Source organism: Furipterus horrens, unplaced genomic scaffold (assembly GCF_987537825.1).
Source record: "Furipterus horrens unplaced genomic scaffold, mFurHor1.1.pri manual_scaffold_6, whole genome shotgun sequence".
Lineage (NCBI taxonomy): Eukaryota > Metazoa > Chordata > Mammalia > Chiroptera > Furipteridae > Furipterus > Furipterus horrens.
In genome coordinates this window covers 170,454,420-170,470,036 of record NW_028327176.1, presented here as the reverse complement: position 1 = coordinate 170,470,036, position 15,617 = coordinate 170,454,420, and the positions used below count along the sequence as shown (strand labels likewise).

General features: G+C 34.2%; 1 protein-coding gene across 2 annotated transcripts in view; it reads left to right on the top strand.

The window, feature by feature from the left end:
* Positions 1-1,935: 1,935 nt before the first annotated feature.
* Positions 1,936-15,617, top strand: part of AHI1 (Abelson helper integration site 1) — a 170,448-nt gene continuing 156,766 nt past the window's right edge. For both annotated transcript variants that reach the window (XR_016511655.1, XM_090279880.1), the window contains exons 1-6: positions 1,936-2,399; positions 4,591-4,769; positions 6,930-7,152; positions 8,083-8,275; positions 10,763-10,858; positions 15,323-15,508. Coding sequence is in view for 1 of the 2 variants with exons in the window: in XM_090279880.1 (XP_090136006.1) it covers positions 1,954-2,399; positions 4,591-4,769; positions 6,930-7,152; positions 8,083-8,275; positions 10,763-10,858; positions 15,323-15,508 (1,323 nt within the window). In the remaining variant the exon portion in view is untranslated. The remainder of the gene's footprint in view (positions 2,400-4,590; positions 4,770-6,929; positions 7,153-8,082; positions 8,276-10,762; positions 10,859-15,322; positions 15,509-15,617) is intronic.

Here is a 15,617-nt window from a genome sequence, read left to right as displayed (position 1 = left end):
ACCTGTACTTGGGAAATTTTAAGAGAGTGAAAAGAAATTGAAGAAGATAAAATTAAATGGAAGCACATACCATGTTCATGGATAGAAAGAACTTACATAATTAAAATAATCATACTACTAAAAGCAATCTGTAGATTCAGTGAAATTTCTATCAAGATTCCAATGATGTATTTCACAGAACCAGAACAAGTATTTCAAAAATTTATATGGAACCACAAAAAGCCCCTCATAGAAATAGCGATCCTGAGAAAGAAGAGCAAAGTTAGAGGAATCACGCCAACTAATATCAAACTATACTATCAGGCCATAGTTATCAAAACAGCGTGGTACTGGCATAAAAGCATACACGTAGATCAATGGAACAGAATAGAGAGTTCAGAAATAAACCCACACCTGTATAGTTAATTAATATTGGTCAGAGGAAGCAAGCACATACAGAGGGCTAAATATAGTTTATTCAGTAAATGGTGTTGGGAAAATCTGAGAGATATATGCAGAAAAATGAAACTAGGCCACCTTCTTACACCACATATAAGAATTAATTCAAAATGGATCAAAGATTTAAATGTTAGATTCAAAACCATAAAAATCATAGATGAAAACATGGACAGCAAAATCTCAGACATTGGTTGTAGCAATATTTTATCAGACTACCCCAGTCAAGGGAAACAAAAGAAAAAAATAATCAAATTGGACTACATCTAGTTAATCGCACTTATTTTAAATTCTTATTTTGTTTATGGTATTTGTTTTCCTTCACTGTTAATAGTTTTGTTTTATTGGATTTTGTGACTTTTACTTCATTGTGCTATTTTTCTTAAGTGTTTGTTAGTTTTTAATTGTCTACTCATCTTTCTGAGTAAGAAACTCTTCTGCCTGTTGGTTGTGTATGACATGGTCAGCTTCTGCAATCAGAGAGGATTGTACCTACCTGAAGCATGCGTCCATATCTCCCTGTGCTCAGCTGCTTTATCCTGAGTGAAAGTCACCATCTAACACAGATGGAGGTCAGGGACAGGGTTGCCCCTCCCAATGCCTCAATTGGCCATCCTCAGGCTTGTCCCTTCCTTTACTTCGCATTTCTTAACTTTGAGTTTATGGCTTCTCTGGAAGCACTTTTTTTCTCTGGAGAGGTCTTTTCCCATTGGCTTGATTTTTCTCTGGGAGTTCCTTAATAGATTTAATCCTGCCTATTTCTTTTTATCTTTTGGAAATTTCTCAAAATATTTATTTTATTAATAGTAACATTCCTTTTTGGATTTTTAGCCTTTTTTCTGTTAAAAACATCTTATTTTTAATAATTTTGATTGGGGAAAGAGGTACCAGTGTGTGTTTAGTCTATCATTTGATTTAATTTGGTAATATTTAATATTTAGCAGTATTTTCAGTGGTATATTTGGACTAATTGCAGGGTGATCCTAGAGCTATTGCCTTTTGGTTTTAGAATGTAATTATGAAGCAAGATAAATGACCTGTGCGTGTTTTCTAATGAGGAACCTGAAGTGCTTTAGCTCAGTGGCTGTTTTACTGGTTTCTCTAAATTAGAATATGGATCATTCTGCCAAAGAGGAAAATAACTTTTGAGATTTGAGCAATTAATTATTAAAAGTCATTAAGTATTTTTTCACATGTTAATTAACTCATCTATCAGAAGTTACCCTGAGAAATTACTAATCTAGTGCTGGGACAGTGAACTAGAAGAGTGCTTATCAGATGCTGTAGTGTAGAATGTCGCTATGTTCAAGTGAAAAATGAAATAATTTTTCCAATATTACACATTGTTGAACACTAATCATTGTGTTTTATCTTTACATAACTAAACCATGCTTAGTGAAACTTTGTTACTGTGTCTTCATTTCCTAGCTCGACACCGTTGGAAGCAATCTTCAGAAAGTTAAAGAAACTAAAAGTGATTTAGTAATTGCTGCGAACACTAATAACCCAAAGAACAGCATGCGAGTCAAAAACAAGCCAAGCGACCCACAGTCAACAACTGAAAATCCAGATGATGATGTGAGTGGAGAGGAAGACAAGCAAGAAAAGGCGAATACGGTTGCAAAAACAGTGTGCCAGGTGACTACACAACAGACGGAACAGGACGCAGAGGTGGATTCTGCACATCAGAAAGCACCAACCAACTCACAGCCAGGTGTTGCTAATCAGAAAAGTGAGAAAGCAAATGAAGAAAAAGGAAATAACTTAGATGAGGAAGAACTGAAGCAGTCATACCAGCTCCAGGTAGCTGAAGAAATGGCAAAGGAGATTAAGAAGAAAATAAGAAGGAAACTCAAAGAACAGTTGACTTACTTTCCCTCAGATACTTCCTTGCATGATGACAAATTAAACAGTGAAAAAAGAAGAAAGAAAAAAAAGAAAGCCCCAATCCTGTCTGAAACAAGGTACTTTACATTGATAAATATAAAATGTTCTCCGAAAAGCTATTATTTTCTACTTTTAAGTGGTATCTGTAGTTTCACAAAGAAAATTCTTAAGACTTTCATTTGGACACGTTGCCAGTGTGGTAATAACGGCTAACCCTGCAATGTGCTAAATGCTTTATAAGAATTAACTAACCCAATGAGGAATAGTAATATTATCTTTTGTAGATGAGAAAACTGAAGTTTATGTCACAGAACCAGTAAGAAGCTGAGTCAAAACCTTGGCAGTCTTGCTCCAAAGTCTGTCCCCCTACCTACTCACTTACATCTGCTTTTAAATAATAGAAACCTAATTACTTCCCCATTTTTGAGTTACAAATGCCTGTTTGGATATATGAATATAGTCCTTTTCCCTTAAAATACAAATAATGTTTGTAGGACACACACAGACACAAAGAAGAAAATAAAAGCAATCCAGTCACTCAGAGATTACCACTGTTAGCAATTTGGTATCTACTCTTTTTCTGTATATGATACGTATGCTTGCATATGAGGTGTGAACTTCTGTGCATATACTCATATGAATATGGCTCTGCTTGGGGAAACCAAAATAAAAAATATCCTTTATCTACCATAATTTGTTTCCTGTAATCCATATTTAGTTAAACAACTGGAGGTGGGAACAGTCTGTATTAATAATTCCCCTCTTATCAAAAGCTAGATAACCAGTGGTAACAAAGAGGAGGCACACAGAGTTACTACAAGGACATATTCATATATTTATTAGTTACCTGTTGCTATAAAAAAAAACAAAAACAAAAACAAAAAAGACTACTCCAGAACTCACAGCTTAAGTCATCAAACATTTACTGTCTCATAATTTCTGTGAATCAGGAATCTAGATGTGGCTTAATGAGGTATCTCTGACTCAGGGTCTCTCACAGGCTACCCTTAGGATGTCAGCTGGGGCAACAATCATCTCAAGACTTGCCTGGGTTGGGGTGGATCTGCCAAGTGACATTGCTGTTGGAAGACTTGGAAGATCCACTTCTAATCTTTCTCATGTAACTGCTGTCAAGTTTCAGGTCCTGCCTGGCTTTGAGCCAGGCACGTTAGTTCCTTGCTATATGGACCTCATCATGTGGGCTACCCAGTACAATAGGCACTTGCTTTTCCAGAGCAAGGGCTGAGAGAGAGAGAGCATTCATAGTCTTTTTGGAACATAATCTTATTCGTAGCACCTATTACTTTTGTCATAGTCTTGTTTATTGGAAGTATCAAGGTAAGTTGATTGCACAAAGCTGTGAATGTTAGGAGACAGCGGTTATTGGGGGCCACCTTAGAGGCTGTTTGCCACAGTATATTATTACAAATCCTCTTCTCATAGCTACCGTATGAATTGGGAAGCCATGCTTTCTATTAAATAAATTTAGTTCATGAATTTTAGGTAAAACCATGGCTTACACGATAATGACATGCAAAGGGTATTACTCCCTTTAAGTAATAGTACCTGGTGATGTGATAAAATATGGTTTTCTGAAATGACTAATTTGAAATATTTCTCTAATCTTTCTATTGCTCAACCTCTTTTTTTGAAATATGGAGTCAATTTTTGATTACTTAGAGGTAGATTTTTTACTTGATAAATTACAAACAAACTTTAATAGGCTGTTTTCTTGCTACAACTGTGTGTGCTTCTGAGATGCTACCCCTTTACCATTTGTTAGTTAATGTGATGCAAATTTTAAATTTAATAATAACTTTCTAAAAATGTAGTGGCACACTCGCTGCTGGAAAACATGAGCACTTAATAGAAATTGAAGGTTGACTCTCTGAAGCCTTTTGTAAACAGAATAAACTCTGGATGCATTTTTTGCTTTTAAATAAAGTATTTTAGAAATTTGGTCATTAAGCATTTACTTGGCAGCAGGGCGAGGAAGCATTTGATCAATCCTATGTAAAAACAGATCCACTGGTCATAAGATACAATTTTATTTTTCCCTGGAGCTTAGAGCTTAGTTTAATTTGGCTCATGGGTGTATAATTCATCACCAAGTGTAAAATAATACCCATAATACCTAGTTTGACAGCTAACCATTTTAGTGCAAAAGAAAACATACATATCTCCTAGCTGGAAATAGTATTGATTTTAGGATTATCCTTGCCTGTAATAATATATTTGTAATGACTTGTACTTGGGTTGTATTTGCAGTACATTGCCTTTTAATGACACAATTGAAGGTGAACAAAAGAAGGAAGGTCTGGTTGGAATAGTTACTCCAGACAATCATCAAGATGTTGAAATAACTTCTGTGGAACAAAACATAGAAGACAGCGCACAAGATGACACAAAATCCAAACCAAAGAAAAAGAAAAAGAAGCCTAAAGCAGGTTTGTTATACAAATTAAGTGAAAAATGTGTTCTTGGTAGACATAACTTTATTTTAGGGCTTTTAGTCCCTAAAACTAAAGAAAATTAGTCCCAAAGGATATAATAAAATAAAAAAAAAATCCAATATAGAATATTTGGTACTTGTTCTTCAATTCATCTAGATTAAAAGTCATTTATTTGTAACTGTGACCTTCTGAGATGAGTTACTGTTATTTGAATCAGTATTACTTGAATCAGCTCTAATTCCTGACTTAATTCAGCTTTAGAATGACATTAATTTTGTAGCTATTATAGCATAGAGGATTTCTTCTTTCTACCATTGAGTTTAGAACCCTAAATAATTTAGACTCATAGTTGTTGAAAGCAGTAAATGGTCAACAGCCAGTAAACATTTTACATGATAAGGCTGCATGGCTCTGTCAAACATGATGTCTTCCTAATTCCTCAGCCTAGGTCAGCTTATGTCCTTCTCACTTTTCCTTTTCTTCTCTTGCTTTCAATCTGCCTCTTTACTCATGTCTTTCCTCTTATTTTTCTTTACTTACTACTCTTGTCTTTTTTCCACTTCTTAGATCCTTTTTTTGTGTGTGTTTGTTTTCCGTTACCATTTAATTGGCCAAAAATTGGGACTGGAATAGGCAGTTTTAGGATTTGTGATACTTACTCATTGGATTATATAATTGCTGATGTTTTGCGGTTTCTGTAATTAAATTTTTAAAAAGTGCACATATTATAAACATACTTCTTAGTGAATTTTCACAAACTGAACATGCCTGTAAAATTGTCATCCAAGTTGAAAAACAGTGAGAAGTTCCCTCAAGTCCCTTTCTGGTTCATTGCCATTCAGGAGTAAATACTGTCTTGACATCAAACACAGTTTATTTTGTCTGCTTTTCTACTTTCATATAGATAGAATCATGAATATTATGCTCTCTCTAAAATCAATAAGCATGTTCTTGGATGAGTATAAAAAAAAAAAAGAAATCCTTATGTGCTAATCCAATCTGGATCATCTGTGGGTCTGTTTCTGTTTTCTGGTTTGGGCTTTTCTCTTCATTATTGGTCATATAGTCTTGCCTCTTTTATGTCTAGTAATTTTTTATTATATGTTGTCCATTGTGTATAGAATCCTAGAGGCTCCAGATGATGTTTATGTTCCACTAGAAAGGGTTTCCTCTTTGTTCTCTTAGGCAGCTAGGGTAGGCAACTGATTTCAATTTCAACCAGTGAGGAATTGAGCTAGGTTAGGGTTGGGTTGTAGTCTTGGTAAGATTCTGATTTGTCCTGTTCCTAATATGGAGCTTTCCAGGTGTTTTAAATTGAGAACCTGACATATTTATTTCCTCAACCCTAAGAGACTGTTGGAGGTTGAGTTTTGCCCTTCAGAGGTTTTCAGCTTAGTCCATTAGTCTCTGCCCCGTGCAGCTTCAAAATTTGGTAAATGTCTTGAGGGGGAGACTGGCCGTGTGTTTGAGGCCCCTGAAGTCTCCAATTTTGTCAATGTAGCCCCATGCAACCACTAAGTTTTTCTCATTACTCTTTCACCTGATAGTGACCTCTTACCTGGGCCAAATGCTGATCCTCAGTTCATGCCCTGAATCAGCAAATGTCCCCAGAGACTAAAACAGCTGCCATTCCATCAGCTTACCTTTGAATGATTCTCCCCATCCAGAGTTTTAGTCCATCTCCTATACATTGTTTCGGCACTTTTCTGATGTTTTTAAAAACAAGGTTTTTGTAATTCATTTAGCTTTTCAAGTTTTTGTCACCAGAAGCATTGACCTGCTACATCCTACTACATCCTGCCCAGAAGCATAAATTACAGTTATAACTGAATTGAGTGATATATATTCCACTTAGAAAATACCTAGATGAAATTACTTTTTATCTTTGCTCTCTTTTTCCTTTGTTGTTGGTCCTTGTTAGGAAAAATAAGAATGACTCGTTATTTTAATACATTAGTTAGTGCAATATTTTCTTCTTAGAAGGTAAGTCTGCTATTGTCCGGCTTTTTCTTTCTTTTTCCTTTAAGTTTCTTTATGAATAAAAAAAACTAACCATGAATCATAAGATCAGGTTATATGAAAAGTCAGCATATATTGTTGAGTATATTGTGTGGGAACATTAATTATAATGTTCATTTTCTCCTATGCTTATAGTTTCAGATGATAATGAAGACACGGATGGTGATGATGGTGTTCATGAAATAACAAGTCGAGACAGTCCAGTTTATCCCAAATGTTTGCTTGATGATGACCTTGTCCTGGGAGTTTACATTCACCGAACTGATCGACTTAAGTCAGATTTTATGATATCTCACCCGATGGTAAAAATTCATGTGGTTGATGAAAATACTGGTCAATATGTCAAGAAAGATGACAGGTAATTTTTTAAATTACACATCCAACCCTTGAATTGAAATGTCTACAGTAGAAGTTCTCTTTTCTGCCATTGAAAGTCAGTTGCAAGTAGGGCTATGGATTTGTATTGGAGAAAAATTTGCTAGTTGTAGGTGTTCACCAACCATTGATATTGATCAATATGTTTTGTAGAAGAAATGGAGAGTATCTGTTAATTTAGTGATTCATTTTAAGTGGAGGGGGATTTAGGGAGTTTCTGCCAAGCTGAATGACTAATTTATGACATTAAGCTAGCACTGTAAATCACCTTATGTTGCATTGTAAATGCATTAGTTTTCTAACTTCATATTTTTGTTTTGAAGTTAATAATGTTACCTGGGCCTCAGGTGAGGTAAATGAATTTTGAATTTAATTTTTTCTGTACTATTACTTCTATAGATACATGCTTGAAGGCCCAAATAAAAAGTATAATAAAATACACAATTAAACTAGGAAACAAAAACAATCTGCTTGGAAAGATGGCAAGGTTGAAAAACATGAGGATTATCAAAAGGGTCATTCATTTATTCAGTTGTCTTACAGCATACAAAGAAGATATGATACATCTTGAAAGGTTTAGATTCCTGTTGGGCTCATTTTCTTAATTGAAATGTACTATTTTATGACAAACTCATTTAAGATTCTGAAGGAGTTGCTTTATTCCAGCTTTGCATGCTGAAGGTATAATCATACCTCTCACTTTACATTTCTATAATAAAATAATAATGTGAAACCAATGGATACACTTTTGTCTCATAAAATTTATAGTTTTCTAGATGGACAAAGTAGTTTTTCCTTATGTATCATAGCTATTCATTATTTCTAATTGCCTCTAATTACTCTAATTTTATTTTTTCTCACATTCTCAAATTTATAAAGAATTGTGTTAATAGAAATATCTTTTTTTGAACAGTGAACGGCCTGTTTCATCTTACTTTGAAAAAGACAATGTGGATTATATCCTTCCTATTATGACCCAGCCATATGATTTTAAACAGTTAAAATCAAGGCTTCCAGAGTGGGAGGAACAAATTATTTTTAATGAAAACTTTCCCTCTTTGCTTCGAACTTTTGATGAGAGCCCTAAAGTCATCCTGTTCTTCGAGGTATGAATTGAATAGAGCAATTTAAACTAAATTTTAGTTATTACAATAATCCCTCAGTATCTACAGGGAATTGGTTCCAGGATCCTCTGCAGATATCAAAATCTGTGGGTGCTGTAGTCCTTTATATAAATTGGCACAGTATTTGCATATAACTTGTACTTGCTGCAGCAGATATGTCTACACATCACTTCATTCACATTGATTCAGCATAGTTCTCCGTGCATGGTAAATTCAAATATTACTTTCTGGGATTTTTGAAAAATATATAAGTGATCTGCAGTTAGTTGAATCTTCAGATGCAGAAGCCACAGATACAGAGGGCCAATTGCAAAGCTCTTGTTTTAGTAGTTCAATATACAACGAAGTAGTGAGAGAATTTAATCTCTATTATTTAGTGTTTGTAATATGCAGTAGAGATATGAGTAATAGCATATTTGTTGAGCATTTACGAGTATAAGTAGTTAGCCTTTGGATTTACTCTTATTATTTAATCCTTACAACAATGTCATGACTATTAACTGAAGTGTTGAATTTAATGTGTATCTATGTAATCCTCCATTCTTAACCCATTCATGAAATATAAACTCATTTAACAATATTAGATGCCGTAAGAGTTTGTGTATTACTAAGCGAAACGAAGGTGAACATACACAGATCATTCTTAGGTGTGAAGGATAAGTGGAAGATCCAAACAGTTTGGAAAAGCTTTAGCCGACATGCTATTCTAATTGCAAAGGAAATCTAGGAGTGTAATTTTTCTTAGTTTTCCAACTTTAAGTGCAGGTAATTTGTATTGGAAGCTAATTTAAACTTAAATACCACATTTCTTTTAACTAATTCATATTATCTCTCCATAAGCAAAGGGAAGTAGAAAAATCCCCTTCCAGTTGAAGCAAGGTGGTGGATTTTAGCATGGGAAGAGCAAGGCATGACCAGAAGCAATGATTGATTTTGTAGAGTTATTTGCTTTTATGATCCTTAAATTTTATGTGATCTGTGTATGTTTATGAAACAAATGTTACACCTTTCACATGTGATTATTTATATAATTTACACACAGCTGTGACTTTTTTTAAAAAAGTGGTATAATTTGCATGTCAAGGAACTTTGTCATAAAAATTTGTCATTTACTACTATAATCTTTTGTATTCATTTTAGTAATATGAGATTTAAGAAAGATTGTTGGATTATAACCACTTTTAGGTGCTTCTTAAGTTTTAACATTATGTGTTACTGTTTACAAAGTTAATTTTTATTTCAACTTTTTAAGGATTTATCGAGGACAACTTGATAATAACTACTAGAAGTCTTTAAAACTTACTGCACTTCAAGTAGTTCTCCTAGGGGAAAAATGACAAGTACACAAAAATGTATGTGCAAGGATATTTACTTAAGCACTCTATAATAGCAAAAGTTTCAGAGACATGTCTTTTCAATTAGAAAGATTTCGATAAATAAATAATGGCTTATATTAAATTTATGGTATTTATAATACAGAAGAATACTAAGCAGCCATGCCATGATAATATACATATATATGAATTGACTTAAATAGATATCCACTGTGAAGTGTATCAAAATAGTCTGAAATAGCATTGGATTTGTAGTAATAGAAAGATATTTAAGAAAACTCAGAAAAGGGTTTAGATACATGTGAACCAGAAGGTTTAGATACATGTAAACCTGAAAACGTTTAGATGTTAATTTTGATCGTCTCTGGGTCTGGATTACAAGTCATTTTTACTTTGTAATGTATTTTTATTATATTGTCAGTGTTTTTTTATTGGGTGTGTATTACATCTGAAGACAGATTTAAGAATATAAAGAACAGGGATGAATGGAGTCCATATTATTTTTTAAAGCCTTCTTCTATAAAGATTTGTTACCTCAACTGAACTTTTGATAAGCAACAGTAAGTTCAAAGTGATAATTTTTGACAAGTTCCCAGAATACATATAGTCTCTTATGGAAGGCTGGTTGCAAATTTATGAGCTTTGACATCTAGACAGGACAGAGATGTGAAAGAAATTTTCTCGAGAAGCCTAATTACAAGTTATATACACAGAGAAAACCCCCCAACTTCAGGAGGATGATCCAAGGAAGGACCAGAGATAAACAAGGCCATGAGTTTTTTAAACGGTCCTTCAAACACTGCTCTCATACATTAAAAAATGATCAACATTTAAGTATTCTGTGCCTGGTGTATTTATGCCTAGACTATATTGAGGTAATTAATATTTTTGTCTCAGATTTAAAATAAATCTTAATAAAAAATTTATTAATAAAAAAAGTTAAAAAAGTGGACCCTCACTAACAGTATGAATTAACTTAAAGGTTAATGAAATTAGATAAAAATGTTTTTCCTCTTTATAAGGAAAACGTAAGGAAACAAATTATTTTTTCATTTTCATAATATGTTGTTAGAAAATATTAAATTTTAGCTAGTCTAGTCTTCTGTGAAGTAATTTTGTAAGTATTGATTTACAGATTCTTGATTTCTTGAGCATGGATGAAATTAGGAATAACTCTGAAATTCGAAATCAAGAATGTGGCTTCCGGAAAATTGCCTGGGCATTTCTCAAGGTATGTTTTTCATCTGTTTAAATGCTTTTAAAATAATCTTCAGATCTGATTGGCTGCTTTTTTCAAGTTCAGTTTGGGTCCATATAAGGAGTTATGATCTAAGGTAAGATCGCAACGGTAGAGGGTTATTCAGTCAAGCTCAGGGATACTTATTCGGATTTGTAAACATTTATTGAGTGCCCGCTTGTGCCAGGTATGCTCTTTGGCTCTAAAAATACAGCATCGTAAAAGACAGACACAGCCCTGCTGTCATTTATTCAACTTAACAAATATTTATTAAATTCTTTCTATGTACCAGTCACTGCTGTAGTCGGTGAACAAAGATGACAACGTCCTTGATCTTGTGGACCTCATATTCTAGCAAGAAAAACACACAAAACAATTGATTATACAATTTTTCATTTATTATAATGATGAAAACAGCCTGTGGGGTCAGAGAAACGTCAGGTAGAGACATTGAACCTGAGTATTAGCTAGATTGTAGCAGTAGGGAAAAGACAGTTCTAAGTAGACGGTACAGTATATGCAAAGACCCTGATGTTGGAAGTAGTAAGGTGTACAGTAAGACCTCAATGTTGACTATAGGTTCTGCAACTTTAAGTGAAACGATGTATATAATGAAATCCATTTTATCATAGGATAATTGATGTGAACAGGAGTTAAATTCCTGTGGTGTCTCACTATGTTGTAACAAAAGGATGTTTAACAAAACATTATTTGAGGACCTGCAGTACTCGGCCAAAAGAAGGCCACTGGTACTGGAGGACAGAGACTGAGGGGGAAATGAGTAACTGAAGAGATTGCTGAACGTAGGCAGTGTCTTGATTATACAAGGTCTTCTAAGCCATTATAGCCACAGAAAGCCATTATAGAATTGTAAGGGGCAATGAATGGTAAGTTTTGAAGAATTTTAAAAAGGACAAAATAAACTGAGTTACGTTTTGGAAAGATTACTTCGCTGGATGGAGAACAGATTAGAGAGGGTACAAATATATATACTGGAAGGTCAAGGTAGAAAATTCTTGCAGTAGTCTATGTATAATATGGTGTCTATAGGATATTTCAGCAGAGATAAAAGGCATGAAAAGATTGATGTTTGTAAAAAAGAAAATCTTAATTGTATAAATTTTTAATTTCTGGTATTTTTCTAACTTCAAACATAAATTTGAGTTATAAAAACTCTTGAGTAATTAACCTATTTTGTACTATCTTATTATAAAACTTTTCCTTTTGTACATCCATCCATTCAACAAATATTTGTGTCTGTGAAATGCCTGGCACTGCCATTATAAAGGGCATTCACAGATTAATTAGACATTGTCCTTGCCCTCCAGTTCAGTTTCTATGTAAACATATTACTTACATGACTATGTGTCATAGAGTAGATGCTCTGAAACCCAGGTAAGTCACAAGTTCATGGAGTTAGAGAAGAGCTTTAGAAGAGGTGCAGTCTGACTGCTAAATGGCAGCCAGGTTGGCAGTGATGAGGAAGTAATTCTACAGTGACCTTGCAAATCACTTGGTCCAATGTACCTTTTAAAATAACCTACTGTTATTTCCGTACCCCTCTATACTGAATTAGAGGGGAAAAAAAACAAAAACAGAAAACCTAAAAAGGTCACTTTCAAATAGTAAGCATTGCCTTCTTGTGGTCCTATTAAAAATTTCTTTCGTTCCTTTTAATGCTAAGGTTTGTGCAGAACTTCAGTATTTCCTGTAAGCTGCACTCAGGAAACAGTAATGTATCTCATAGCATTTTTGCCTTTAAATGTCCCATGGACTGTTAAGCTTTTCAAAGTCAGCAGTGCCTTCTTTTTGGCAAATTTGTTGAACATTATTTAGTTTTTATTTGATCACATATCTTTGCATTAAATATGTCACTCTCTTGAAACTGTATTTCATAATGTCACCAGTTCCCAGCACATAGAGTTCTTAGAGACTCTGTATTGAGAGAATTAATAAATATATAGAGACAGTGACTAGGAAAGAAACCGATCTTTGAGAAGGTGGCATGGATCACATTAAAATTTTAATGTTTAATACCCATACCATTGATTCCAGAAATGTCCTAGATAATTGTAAATTATTATAGTGGTCCATATGAACCCCAAAGGAACCTTGTCCAGATATAAATTTATGAGACTTTATCGTAGTTCTCAGCTAGAGGCACTGTCAGTTCTTTTAGCACATATGTATATATCTATTCTTTTAAACTATACAATAAATGCAGCCTTATTTATTCAAATTCTGCCTTATACAGGATGGGGCAAAAGTAGGTTTACAGGTGTTCATATGGAAAATACGATAATTAATAATAATATAAGAATAAACCGCATTTTACATACTCACAACTGTAAACCCACTTTTGCTCCACCCTGTGTAATTTGTAACCATATGACAGGATCTTGGCTCGGTCTTAGTTGTTAGACAGCCTGCTGAGTATTACAACAACTTATGGAAAGTATGATTTAGAAGCTGGGACTAATATCTCCTTCAAAAGATCCTCCCTTATGATAAGCTGCAGGCAGATAGTAATAAGGTTTATGAAGGGAGTCTTGTGTGCTTAATATTTAATGTTAACATTTGTATTGCTCAATTTAAAGCTGTTCTTTACCCCTCTATATCATATTGCTATCCCTCAGCTTACGCCCTCCACTGACTTGATAATCTTCCCTAAATGGGTCGGGAAAAGATGGGCTTATCTTTTTGCGAACTGCTTTATTTCTGCACACTCTACAATCTGTGTTTAGTGGCCTTAGCCACCAAAGCTTCTCCTAACATATCACTGATGATTTGCGAAATTATAGAACATTTTTTAGTTCTTCTTTTATCTCACCTAGACTTGTGTAACACAGCACTCTTGAAACTATCCCTTGGCACCATCCTTTCCTGATTTCCCTTATACTATTCCTTCAGTTTCCTTCACAGCCTTCCATTTACCTCTTTTAGATCAACCTTACTCATGGTCTCATCTTTGTTCCACTTTCCTTAGATCCACTTTTCTTACCTCTGCTTCAAATACCAGGCATTTCAACTTGGATGTTCCACGGATATCTCTGACTGCCCCCAAACTGCGCATCCTACCTAAATCATCGCCCCTTCTCTGTCTGCTACTTCAGTCGGTATCACCGCCGTCTGCCCAGGCTCGCAAATTTACAGCCATAGATTTGCAGTGTGCATTTTGGTAGCCACAGTCACATGTGACTATTTGACTTCAAATTAATTAATTAAAATGAAGTATAATTAAAAATTCAGTTCAACAGTTGCATTAGCCACACTTCAAGTGCTCAACAGCCATATGTGACTAGTGGGTACTGCATTGGATAGCACAAATACAGACTATCCCTATCATCACAGAAAGTTCTGTTAGCACTACTTTAGAATCTTTCTTGACTCTTCCCTTGTTTTACTTTCCAATTTGCATCAGTCAGCAACAGTTATGAATTTGTTTCCTGCACTCAATCCCTGGTCTTCTAGTTGTCAATTCATCTTCTGCCTCAGTTGCTGCAAAAGCTCCCAACTGTGTCTGCTAGTTTGTAGAGGAAACAAAGGTTAACAAAAACTTTTTTTATTATACTTAGAGTATAGTCTAATGAAAAAGAACCTGTTTTGATTGGGTGAGATTTTTTTTTCTCATAGGAATCTCCATTTACTTAGCTTAAACATAAGTTGTTTAATATTTTTTAATTAAATAGGCCTTTTTAAGAAGGTAGACTGAAATGTTTTTTAAATATAATGAATGGATTAAATGAATTTAATCATGTTAATTACTATTTGAAAATGATTTTGACTTTTTAAAACTTAGCCATTAAAAATACTGATACTAGCCTTGGCTACTGTGACTCAGTTAGTTGGAGCATCGTCCAGTAAACCTAAAGGTCATGGGTTCGATTTCCGGTCAAGGCACATGCATAGGTTTCAGGTTTGGCCCCCAGTTGACATATATTCGAGAGGCAGCCAATCGATGTCTGTCTGTCTCATCGATGTTTCTCTCCCTTTGTCTCTCCCTCCTTTCACCTCTCTCTGAAATTAGTAGATATGTGCTTAAGTGACGATAAAAAAAAATACTGATACTGAACAGATGGAAAGTTTGTTTCTGTGTTTAAATAATATGCATTTGATCTTTATCATTATCTCTAGCAAAGGTACATTGACCACCTTCTATGTGCAAGATAACGTCTACACAGAAATGTAAATGCTTTACCAACAATCTGAAGTTTTATAGGCAAAAAGAAAACCATCAAGAAAATATTTAAAAAGTCATTTGGGTTACCCATTGTCAAAGTTATTTTGAACTGTGGTTCAAAGCTATGTCAAAGTTCTTTCCTTTGCTTTACAATCTAAGGAATTTCAGCATGCCATCTTAAACTTTTTAAAATGAGTTTTTGACTATATGTTATTGCTTTATTGGATTTATTTATTTTCAATGAAGATAAAATTTTATTTGAATTCATTTTTTTTAAGCTTCTAGGGGCCAATGGAAATGTGAACATCAATTCAAAACTTCGCCTGCAGCTCTATTACCCACCTACTAAGTCTCGATCCCATTTAAATGTCGTTGAGGTTTTTGAGTGGTGGTCAAAATGTCCAAGAAGTCGTTATCCGTCAACGTTGTACGTAACTGTAAGAGGACTGAAAATTCCAGATTGTGTAAGTTAATAGCACATGTAAATATATATCCTCTGCTGTTGAGACTGAATGGTGACATGTTCTCCAGTTCTAAAAAGATAAGATCTCTAGAATTATTTTAATAGATTTG